The sequence below is a fragment of the Ambystoma mexicanum genome, chromosome 6q (assembly GCF_040938575.1).
Source record: "Ambystoma mexicanum isolate Mex_15411 chromosome 6q, UKY_AmexF1_1, whole genome shotgun sequence".
Taxonomy (NCBI): Eukaryota; Metazoa; Chordata; class Amphibia; order Caudata; family Ambystomatidae; genus Ambystoma; species Ambystoma mexicanum.
The window spans coordinates 709,879,810-709,892,660 of NC_090937.1; the positions used below are offsets into that span (position 1 = coordinate 709,879,810).

General features: G+C 41.9%; 1 protein-coding gene across 2 annotated transcripts in view; it reads right to left on the reverse strand.

Moving 5' to 3' along the window:
• Window positions 1-3,054: 3,054 nt before the first annotated feature.
• OTUD4 (OTU deubiquitinase 4) overlaps window positions 3,055-12,851 on the reverse strand; it is a 1,503,132-nt gene continuing 1,493,335 nt past the window's right edge. For both annotated transcript variants that reach the window (XM_069631220.1, XM_069631221.1), the window contains one exon: window positions 3,055-8,410. In XM_069631220.1, the coding sequence (XP_069487321.1) occupies window positions 7,169-8,410 (1,242 nt within the window). In that variant the 3' untranslated portion in view covers window positions 3,055-7,168. The remainder of the gene's footprint in view (window positions 8,411-12,851) is intronic.

The window sequence follows — 12,851 nt, forward strand, 5'->3', positions numbered from 1 at the left end:
CCGATTATCGGGATGTCTCACCGACCATCCGGGTTCTTATCTCTGGAATCTCTGCACCGATCAGCTCAAAATTTCGTGTGGGTAATCTGACGATATTGTTGCCCGTTCTCTGCAAAAATCGCAGGAAACCGGAGCCAGCAAATTATCTTTTCTGGCTTTGCGGCCCTGGGTCCAGCCGGAGCTCACACAAGAGCCGCTATTTTCTCTCGTGCGCAACTGCACCTCCCCTCATGAGATTCACTTTAATAACTTGCAAACTTGACTCTGCTGTGTTCCATTTATTGTTCTTCCTTTGGAAACATCCAAATGTCTTTCATTCCCTTTCATTCAATCCACTTGCTTTTATCTTGCTTTTATCTGTGTTCGGTAATGTTGCTGAAATGCCCCAGTGACCCAGTATCTCTCGTGAGGACTCATCGACTTTCCGTGGTGTTTTTCAGCTCCCTCGTGGTAAACTGGAAGCCACACTTCAGTGTCCTGTTTCAACTTTACCGGCTCGTCAGCATTGCTCAATGACTTCCACATATTCAGCGGTTCCTGCTTAACTGCCAAATGCTTCTCTGTTTTTGGGCGACGTGGATGCTGCTCTCTGGTTCCCGCGACCGTCAAGTCTCTCGTTCTCCTCCTCTCACGGTTTCCACACGGCGAACCAAGATCTGCAGTCCTTCTCCTTTGGCCTTCTCCCTGAGCCGGCTGGCTCCACAGTTCTCCCTGCGGCTTGTCAGTCCCTTGGTCAGCACTAAGCGGGTGAAACCTCACCAGGGAGCGCCTCCCTCCTTTATGGTGGTTCGGGTTTTTAAATGTCTCAGCACACATCATACGCTCGCAACCACTAGAACGCATTCAGTGTTTCTCGTTCTGACTGATCCTCATTGTTCCACTCAGCCTCCTCGTCCCAGTACTTTCACATGTCAGGGAACAGCAGACAGTTCTTGGTATTTTCTGTAAAGAAAATTGGAAGGTGTCAACAGTAGGTCCCATGCAATGAAGGGAGCCATCAAGACTTGAAGAAAGGAGAGGGTATCCCTAAAAGGAAAAGAGGGCTGCCATGTCTCATCGGATGTGGTTATGGCACTCCCTTGAGGTTTGCCTCCACCCAAGTGGTCCTCCCTCATACAGCTGCCCCCAGGGTAAGGGTCAGGTTCCAGCTGCAGCCCCCCTGGCCACATGGTGGGATGCTACCGCCGGAAAGAAGTGATATCAGATTCATCACACTCCCCTCATTGTGCTTTTCAGGGCTCCTATTCTACCACCTCCTCCTGTTTTTTTACCACATGCTCCTGGTGAGAGTCTCTTCTTCACTCATTTCCACCTCTGCCTAGTTCTACTGTTCTTGACCACTCCCTCTCTTGCTCCAACCTCCAGGGTTTCTCTCCCCCCAATCTCCTGAGTTTCCGTCTGTATGACCTCCTGGATCTTTCGCACTCTGTTCCGCCTCACTACTCTTACAAGTCCCCACTTCCTCACTTTAATTCACCTCACTGCTGTCCTCCAAGTCACCCCTTACTCTTCCTCACTCCGTCACCACCTCTCGTCGAGGCACCTCGAACATTCTTTTTGCCTCAACCATGCTCCTACTCCATGCTGTCACTCTCTCTAAACTCACTGTTCTGCTAAAACTGTCCCCTCCCTATTTCAACAAGGTACGTTGATAAATTGGTTGCTGTTTTGGATTGGTGTGTTTGAATGTGCGAGTGGTTCATGCCCCAGTCTTTAGTTATCTCCACCTTCACACAAAGGTCTGAAGAACAGGCCATTATCAGAGTCAGGTGCCATTTTACCCGACCATGTGCACTGTGTGTTCCATGTGAAACTGTGCGCTTAAATTGCTTTCCTTCTTCTGCGTGTCCCGTTACCCACAGGGAGGCTTGTATTGGTGCTGGGATTGTGAACTTTAGTTGGGCAACTGTGCTCCTGGCCATAAATCGCCTGCAGAGCTTCTTCATGCACTGGTGCTGTTTGCACATCTCCAGGCTGCTTGAAGATGAACTGGATCATTTAAAGAGGACATATGGTCGGTTTGCCCCCTACATAGCATGCACCTGTCATGCTCTTAAGAGTGGGGTGGACCAGAGGGATCCTCACCACACCACCCTCAAGTCATGCATCAGATAGCGGGTGCTGCTACCCAGTCTCCTTGAAAACCCCATACATGTCCTCCAGAGCAAGAGGGCAGTTTGTCCTATAGGCTTCTCTTTACTTTGTTGCCAGTGACTATTTACTTTAAGTTAGCTCAAGCTCTCCATGAAAAGGGCAGGTGAAAAACGGGAGCCCAATCTGTGCTGTGAAGAGACACCCAGGTTAGAGCAGTTGGAGCAAGAGCTCTCCCTATTTTGGTGATCATCTCGCCTCCAATAAGGAGCAACTGCAGTCAAACAACCATAAATTAGCAGGTGATGTGCAAGTATGACAGCTTAAAAATGGTGGATGAAGATGTGGGTACAAATATTTACAGAAGCAATCATTTGTTTGTTGTTTTTGTTTAAAATCACTGATACCAGGCAGAGCCTTGAAAACCCAAACCATCTATCAAAAGAGAACATGAAGCAGAAGCCAGGGTTGCCATGTCCTTCTTTGCCAGATGAAGCGAAAATAAAATATATGTAGGCAGTGAACAGAATGATGTGAACATCGCGTGGGAGAATACTGAACTAACTGCCATGCCATCAACACTTGTGCATACATTATAACTGAAAGTGGGACCCTTTACCTTTTGCTCAATTTTCCTCCTCCTGCAATTAAATGTATTTGCTTCAAGGGTGAGCAACCTTATTGTGATGCACATTTACATTAAGAAAGACTCCCATAAAGTCAAAAGAAAGCAAGCTTACTTCCTTTTCTGATGGACCTTTCCCATATTGTACGTGGACCTCATACTCTCTGCTACACTGCAAGTGCATAGGGTACTGTCCTGGGGAGAAAGAAAAATCATCCATGCACACAAAGGTCGAGCAGACCTGAAAATACCAAGCCAACAGTCTTGGCCATCTTTCAAAAATACATTAAAAATGAGAATGAAAAAAAGCCCAAATTAGGTTACAACACAAAAACAATATATATGCACGCCTTTTATTTACAATACAGCATCACAACCTGCCAGTAGGGCAGTTCATTTGATGAATCAGCTCATTCTGAAACATTTTTAAGATACAAAAACATAGAAAAATAAACTGCAATATATTTAGCACATACAAAAGGGAAGTGTTCAATACAAAGATAGCAGTTATCTTCATTTGAACGCAAAAGATGTATGCCCATATAGAGCACAATAAGTTATTGAATGGGAACATGTTTACATGCTTACATTATTGCTTACATTTATTTTACTATCATTTGTATAAAAGCGTCAATAGATGCAAACTTTGTTCCCACATGCTTCAATTATTTTCCATTAGAGTTCAAGTAAAGTACTTCAAAACCAGTTGAAATCAAACCACGAAATGCAGGCTTTTGCTTCAGCGAATAAAGGAAAGGAGTGGTGTGTGAATATGTATATGTGTATTTGTCTGTGCGCGGGTGCCTGGAGGGCATGGCTTTGAACATCTCAAAAACATTCATTCAGATAGAGGAGAAGGATGAAAAAGAAACGTATTGCAAATGTGTTCGTCGTGCTCTGCAGCAAAGCATAGCATCTAGCTTTAATGCAAACTCAAAAAGTGGACCTTTTCAAACACGATTTGCTGCAAAAATTGATTTGCACCTCCCACTTACAGTGTTGTCTATGCACCCAAGTCAAAAATGATGCAAGTCCCAAGTTAGACAATAATTGTACATATTAATCTGAAGATTTGATTCCAAGACTTGCCTAAAGGAGTATGCTCACAACACAGATATTCCATTGAAACGCACACACCTACCGACTCCAAGAAAACATAACTGGTTAGTGCTGACAGAAAGTTAACGTTTAGAGAAAGAAAAACAGGCAAGGATACAAGCAATCAAAAAATATAGTTACAAGTGTTCAATCGTATAAAACATGCCTCCAGAATCTTTAGTTACAAAGACTAAAGACAGAGGCACTGCTAATCGAACACTCAAACATCCGCTAATATTTCATGAATTCTATTCAAATTGCAAAGATATCAGCATGTTATTTAACAAAAGTCCAGGCACACAACGTGATTATGATTTTCCAATTGCAATGTAGGTGGACGAAGACATTTTGAACGTGTGGGACAGTTTTTAGCAAAATAAAAACATACAAAGCTCTTGAGTATGGAAACTTTCAACAACTAACTTTAGAGCTCGTAATAACTTTTCAGTCATTTTGGTGTAACATTCTTTTACGGACACTGAGATTTCTATTATTTCTAGCGTACGGATTAAAATTCTGCAGTTAATTAACACATTCATATATAATCATGACTACACACCCTTGTCTACAGGTGTGTTTTGATTTGATCGAAAAAAGGAACCACTACATGCCATCCGTTTTCTCATATCCTTGTGTCTTATGTGATTATTTTCTTTTTAAACCAATATCCAGGACTTCCCCACATATTCAATGACTGTAGTTTGCCTATAGAATATTGTATTAGAATATGTTGGGAAGATTGACCACCCCAACAATGTTTTCTTTTGCCGCCCAAAATAACAGAACCACAGAAACACCCAAGGAGACCTTAAAATAGCTACATTTTTCTTAATCTTAACTAGAATGACCATGAGTTTTATTGGAGAATGTATCATCTGAACTTCATAACATCCCCCACAAAAATACACAGAGAAATGGGCAATCTTCTATATAGCTAATTGAGTAGGACGTTGGGAGAGGGAATACGTGGGGTGGACATGGAATGTAGAATGTGCAGCTCTGCACTCAGATGAGTGGATATTGACAATGGATTAAGGGCACAGTCACTCACATCCTTCAACCTTTCTCCCGAGATAGAGAGGCCACACCATGAGTGTTGCCCATCAAATACACCATCCAAAACCAAGTCTATGGGGATGCAAAGACGTTTGTGGTTGGCTTAAGTGGCTCTACAGAAAAGAGACAATCCCCACTTGATAATCAAAAAGATTGGATTATGAGTAAACATGCCAGGATAAGTGATAGGCTCCAGCCCGTATAGTACTATAATGTAAAAAGCTTATGAACTCCCTCAACTCACTGGTATATAAGTATTGTGAGCTATTTTTGAAAATGAAATCAGGTTCATGTTATAGTAAAAATGCAGGCATTGGTCCACCAAAAATCAGACTCTAGTGGAATAGGCACTGCTCAGACACAGAAATTGATTTAGCATTGAGGTCACATTAAAGAAACACATTGGTAACTTCAATCACTCAACACAACATATTAACAAAACTGTGGATTGTTTCAGCCAAATCGAAGGAATACAAAAGAGAATAGATTTTTGGGAAAATTCTGTTTCCTTTCATCATATTCTTAAACGTCATTAACAGACTTACAGGTTACGGATTGTCCTCGATTGGGAGCATTTCCACCAGAGGACTATTTTAATTGACATCACCAAAAATGCCACAGTTTTGGATCAGAGTTTGGACCAAAAGTTAATATATTGAGAACCAATAATTTCCTCACTCTTGGGAAAAAATATTTGATGGCAGCCATGAGCAGTCGGAACTACACTTTTCATGTATCAACTTTCTTCTTCGTAGACAGTTCAAATATGGTCGCAGGATGAATCCGGTCTTGGCCTCTCCTATATGCATGGAGGATGGCTCTCCAAATTATGGCCAATTGTGAGCCCAAATAATACACTGTGGTTTAAAAAGATGTATTTGTTTCATCATAAAGCATTTACTTATGTGCCGTAGGAGACATTTGGTCTAGTTGTAAGCTACTTGGTCTATCAACGGATCTAAACTTAGATTCAAGTTAAGCGACTTACCTTTTAGACTTTATCGAGATTATCACCACCATGTGCCTCCGTTTTGTAAAACGCAAGATAAAATATAGATGTATAATTTTATTAAAAAGAAGGCGTGGCCAAAAAATTATATTCAAGAAATATGAAAGGACATAATTACTTGGTACAATATTACTTTCATAAAAAATACGAATTTATTAACTGCATAAAACAAAGACACCAAGCAAGCAAATAATATTCAGAAGAAGTATGAAGATAGACACTAAAATAACTTAATTAAAATACCACAAGTAGTAGATAAAAGGAGGAAAAATAGAAACAGGATTAGAGCATCATGAAGCAAAAGCCACATTTTAAAGGCAAAACGTTTAGTGTTTGGTGCAAAGACGTCCAAGAGACAAATGCCACACATTCAAGAAACATCACTAAATGCACACAAAGAGTGCAAACACACAAAGGTGGTGATAAATCCGCTGGTCACATATAAAAAAAGCATTTGTCAAGTTATAAAAATAGATGTTCTTCGACATCTCCCTGTTGTCAAAGCCACATATCACCTCCCACCCCACACAGTATTCATGGATGTTCAGTGCATTCATCTTAAGGGCAACAGAACTGCCAGGTTGAGATGCAGAAATGTTCTTTTGTAATGCATAGCTAAAACGAGTGTTTAAGCAGCAGATATTGTACTCCATTTCCAACAATTTTATCTATTCTGCTCATTTCAGTTCGCCAAAAGGGTTTGCTAAAATTTCAAAAATATACACTATTATATTAAAAGAACTATATACAAGAAAGCCAAGACTAATGGACTTATTGTGGCCTCACAGATAACACAGGAAAAAAGGCATTCAAGTTGGACAGGCTGAGATGAAGGGCCTTTGGATTGGAAGCATATGAAGTTAACAGCGTTAAATAGACTGGACATTATTTTTTCACCAACAATTTGTGACTAAGGCATTGTATATAATACAATATTTATGAATAATTGTTGCAACACATGTACCCAAACAGCTTCAAAGTATCGCATTAAAATTCCAAATTATCACTGCAATAGAAATACATTTTTAAACCCGATTTAGTTTCACAAGCCTTAAAAAAACACTTTCAAAACGTCACCCGCATTTTGTTTTCCGTTAAGACGAAAACAAATATTCTTTACTAACAAATTATATTAATCAATGAAAAGGAAAAAGAAATACCAGGGTTCTACATATCCCTATCAAATATTTTCCCAGTGGACCTATTAGGCTATTTCCATTCAGCACTATACAAACAGACACTTAGTGTATGCCATGTTTCTCTTAACCCTTTTTCAGACATGTTCAAAACTAGGTATGCTTTTGATATGGACTAGGACTGTCATACACCTGATACCCCCTATATGGATCTCCCGATGGCCGCCTACGGTTATCGCTCTTATATGGTCTCCCTCTAAATCCCCGATGGGCTTGATAAACATCCTCACGGTTTCTGCTGCCTGCTCCCTTCCAGCCATCTTCATTTCTAAGGTAATGGTATCCTCCTCGGTTAGGAGCATAACCCCGGTCATTTCGATACTTCCTAGACCCATAAGTCTGATTGTAAAAGTTTTTGGATCTGCCACTCCTGAGCATGTCGGACACCTCTCTCTCATCCTCAGAGCTCTCTTCTCTTGTCCTGTGTGGTCTGGTTTGTTGTCCAGTATCTGGTATGGTAACAGTAGCCTTTGGATCCCCTGTAAGTTCAGTCTTTTTACTAGAAAGGACAGGGGCATTTGTAAGATCGCACAATTCACCATCCGCTGGTAAAGGGCTTGGAACCACAACATCTCCCTTCATTTCCTTCGCCTCAACAGAAAAATCGATCTGGTCAGCTTTTTGTGGTGGAACAGGGGTGTTGGTGCGCATCGGTTCTTCTTTAGCCAACTGAATTGAGATATTAGGTTGTTCACTACTCACACTGGTAATTGGTTCTTCCGGTACACTGGCAGCATGTTCATTGTCAACTTCTTGAAATTGGTCCATGCGGGTTTCGGCTGCCGCTGAAGAACTATAACCTTTACTTAAATCAGAGTCTGTAACTGTAGCCACCATGTTATGTTGCGCAGTAGAACTTTCAACGAAGCCTTGCATAGGGTAACCATACCAAACTGGTGGAAAGAATGAATGAGCTAAAGGAACAGGGCCTAGAAATGAACTGTGTCCCAATGCTGACTGTGGATAAACACCTTTGTTCCCCACAGAGTCTGTGTAGATAGCGTGCGGAGGAGGGACCATGTTCTCAGCCTCTATTCCACAAAGATTAGATGTTGGCCCTGTATTCTGCGATAACTGAACAGTAGAAAGAAACCATGGTGGGGGTGAGCTGGCAGTACCCCCCTGTGCTCCCTGCCCATTAACTCTCGTCTCATTTGGCATAAGCGGATGTTGGCTTGTGTGCAGTGAATTTTCATTTTCAGACGCAGAAACATCTTGGTACCAAGTGTGGTGTGGATACACAGGAATCTTTGGGTACATTCTGCACATGTTCAAATATGCCTGATGCAGGGGGTATAAATAAGAATGCGGTGCCCACATGGGACAGCTGTAAGCCTGGAAAAAAAAACAAGGTGCCAGTTTAGTGACTCTCCTTAACTACCAATTAGACATCCATTCACAATACAGAATTGTAACATGCCTTGAAAAATACATTTAAAAAAAGATATTTGGGACAATAGTCCTAGATTAAGGTCAGTTGTGTTCCATTCAGTAGTTTTTGATTCAGAGGAAAATGCTACACAGTTGTCATGTCACATAGGGATATACGTGAGTATTCCAAACTTCTTCATGCAAATCTAGAAAACTGCCAGGAATTCTTCAAAAGTTATGACAACCGGGACATCAAAGCTACCCCTTGCCACCGACAGCACAAACAAGCTTGAATATTCAATGTTGCCATCATCTCAGTTCCTGCCAACATTCACATGCAAAACAGAGGAAAGCAAACATTTCAGAGGAATTAGTTGCTAAGGTGCTAAGCTGCAGTAGCATAAGGGACAACAAATTTAACATAAAACACATTTTCCTAATGGATAGTGAATCTCCCAATCACTAGTGGAGATAAACAAAAATTTTGTAATGATTGTGGAAAGTGGAGTAGAAAACCTTCTCACTTCCTTTGCTTACACTGTGAAGTCCAAACAATCCGATGAAAAAGCTATGACGTCAATACAGTATAGTTATTAAGATGCCCCAAATAGGAAGGGGCCAGGTCCATTAAGCAGTAATGCCCACGGCTACAGGCAATACTGGGAGTTATGGCTTAGCATTCGGATTGAACAGTCTAAGTCAATGTTGATGGAGGCGGAAGAGAGCTGGAGTGAGCTGCGGCCGGGTTTGGCCACAGGCCAGGTGATTAATTATGATCCTCTACTGAATGCAAAGCATTTAATATATGAAAGTGAAAAACGAAGATCAGAAGTCAACCCCACAATCAATTTAAGATGCGCTCCCCTGCCTCCCCATAAGAGAAAGTTATACTCTACGTCACAGGTCTCCTTTTAGCTAGAAGGCTCTGCAGTCTTTGATCTTTACTGCTGAGATTTTAGTTACTTATGTAGGGGCCCTATAATTATTTTTGTCTCTCCAACTGGCTTGGACTGTTACCCCATTTTGTTTTTGGCAATCTCCATGTTAACTGATTACCTACGGAGTTACTTGCATTACTTCATGCTACTTTCCATTCTCAGCCCCTGCCCTGAGCGGCTCATTTCATCGCCAATACCACCTACGGTGCTCGGACGGAGGTACCATCCCCCACCTAGATCTGTACACCTCAAAGGAGTCCTTACTTGTATTTACTGCGGCACCTTGGTGTCAGATTCCCACAACAGGTTAAACATTTAAACAATTCTGTCTCATCTCTCTTCTGCTTGCCAACACCTTCCATTACTTCATCTGATGTAATTGGCAGGGCACAGACGCCCTCTCAAACTTGGTTCCTTGAGGATCCCTTGGCTGCTCATGTACGAGGACCACCATTCACAGTGTTCCAGCTCTCAATTTCAACTGTTGACTTAAGTATTTCTGGTGTAAACCCTTCCTCTTTTCCATCTGTGTCTATATGCCCATGGATATGTTTTTTACACTAACCATCTTGGAACTCATTTCTGAATGTGGCTCTTTGGCATGCTGGCTTCTCAACATTAGTCTCCAGTTGCCCAGTATCATCTTGACACAGGACTGATCCTTTTGCTGTGTGTTCTTTCATTTTATGTCATTCAGCATTTCCCCTGTGGTTTCTCATTAGGACTATCCTTATTTATGCTCATCTCAGGCCTCTCCATCTTTCTTGATCAAGACATCTTAATCATATCTATCCCTCTATTTCAACAAATCGTCCACCTAACATTTATATTATCTTGTAGAATGAACTTACTATTTACAATAAAGCCTTTTAAACTCTGGATTTATTTTAACAACTTGCAGTTTTTGTCTCACTGAAACATGGATTTCTCCTTTTAATATTAGCACTCCTGCTGCCCTTTCCAAATCTGAAACCACTTTGTCCTGTAGTCCCATTTCACTGTCACTGGCGGTTGTACTGGTATCCGGTTCCACACTTCGTGGATTCCTGCGCCTTACCCCTCACCTCTTCCAGCTTTTGTTACCTTTGAATATCACAATCTGTTTAAAACCCCCATTCAATGGCCTCTCTTTCACTGTATTGTCCACTTAGCCCTCGATCTGTGAAGATCTTCATTCCTTACTCTGATATTATGACAAAATGCTCGCCTCACACTTAAAAAAACTGCGCCACACTTGATAAATACATTTTTCTGAGTTTATAGATCCTTGTTCAATGAAACATAATTGATAACCACTGCCCTTAAGGATAACACGTGTTTCGACACATCAGTGTCCTTTTCAAATCCGGGCTAGTACAAACTGCATTATGCAAGTAACATAAAAGGTGAAAAAACAGAAAAATTGTTTAAACCGCACAAATCATACAAAAAGAAATTCAGTTACAACAATGTTATTGTAACAGACGTATATTCAATAATGACAGAATTGTACACATGTGAATATATATTATCGTGAAAAAGCTACTTACTAAGAAAACCGCAACAAAATCATCCCTGCGCACACCAAACTAAATTGTACCAAAAGTGAGCACAATAACTAAAGTGAACTTGCAGTGAAACCAAATTGAAAACCAGTGGCAAGCACCAGGGATATTCCGTGTGTATTGCTCGAGTTGTATAACCATCAACTCTTGCACTCACAAAGGAAAAATGTGAAAACTTTCATGCACAGTTTTATCATATATAAGCATTCCATGCTGAGTTGTGCATGAAGTTGCCGAAACAGCAAAGAAAAACACTTCTTAGCTAGAAAAAAGTAGTTTCGGCTGCTTACTGGCCATCAACTCAAACGGTGGCCCAGCCTTCTTAAGGGCAACAAAGGTTTTCGGACAGAGAAGCGAACGTAAACAACCTGAAAAGTGCACAATAACCATGTTTAAAAATGTAGCCTCAAGTCAAGACATTCATCACACACTCACAAATTAACCACATTAAACATGAAAGCTAAAATAGAGAATCATATAACATGTGCATGTTTGCAGGATTAGTTGCAATCGCTTGTCTTTGAACACATCATCTTAAAACAAAGACACAACCTTCCAAGTCGTGTCCTGGGTCCCCTCTTCCAATGGGAGTCTGTAAAAGGACAATCATTTCCTGAAGTTCAAGCTTGCCAGCACGGATGCTGGGTATGTTTAAAAGCTGCACTGAAGAAAGTACCATGGAAACGTGCAAACTAGCCTCTGGCACTTTAAACGCGTGCCCGGCAGGAGAAAGCAATTAATGAAGTTTCGGTCTCGGCAAAGGCTGTGGACAAATATAAAACCAGACAATTACTCCGGGGGCCAAGTGCACCTTACCGAGAGCCACATCACACCCAGCGGAAAGCGCAGATCGCTTCTCTTACCATCTAGTTAGTGCAATGATTCCAGCCGTGTAAGCTCTGGACACCCCGTCAGCCCTTTCAAAGGATTAACGTCTCTGCTGCAAGAGCCCTATATGCACCGTATTGAACATTTGCAATAAGTCATGTGACCTGGCACAAGACTAGCACTGCATGAACCGCTACACTGATGGCCATCTTTGATTGGTGTCGAGGTGGAAGCCACCAAATAAAAAAATACTTTGCGAACCTGGTGAGGGGTAAGGAGAGAGAGAAAGGGGGATGAAAAAGAGAGAAAGGGGGAGAAAAAGGAAAGAACGGGAAAGAAGAGGTGAAAAAGAGGGGGAGAGAATGAAAAGAGGAAGGAAAAAAGAAGGGAAGGGGTAGGTTATGTAAAAGATCACATTTTGGCAACATGACCCTGAAGAGGTGCTAAGAGACCATTGTGCAGAACTGGCTACCGAAAGAGGGACAATACCCGAGATTTGTATTTGTATTTATTGATTTATTAAGCGCCTTACGCCAAAGCGCTGTACAATTGAACAACATAATACATAAACAAACAACATAACATCTGAAGCAAATACATAGTGAATCATTCAACAAAAACAGTGAAAAGAGCAATTAACTGAGGGGGATAGGTAGGGAAGGGGAGAGGGAGCGGATGGGAGTGGAGTGGTGATGAATGGTAGGAGGAGGGAAGGGTGAGAGGGGGGAGGTAGGAGAGGGGGGGTTGGGGGAAAGAATGAGGAGGGGGAGGAACTTCAGGGAAGGGAATGGAGGAAGAGAGATTTAAGGGAAGTGTGGAATGAGGTGAGGGTGGGGGTAGAGCGGATAACAAGAGGGAGGGAGTTCCAGTGTAGAGGTGCCAGGAGTTGGAAGGAGCGGAAACGGGAGGAGGCACAAAGGGAGGGAGGTACAGTGAGAAGGAAACGGTCAGCAGGTCGAAGGGGACGGGAGGGAGAGGAGAAGGAGAGAAGGGAGGAGAGATAAGGGGGAGCGAGACCATGGAGAGTTTTGAAGACAAGGCAGAGAAATTGAAATTTAAGCTAGGAGTGAAAAGGAAGCCAGCCAAGAGAAGAGA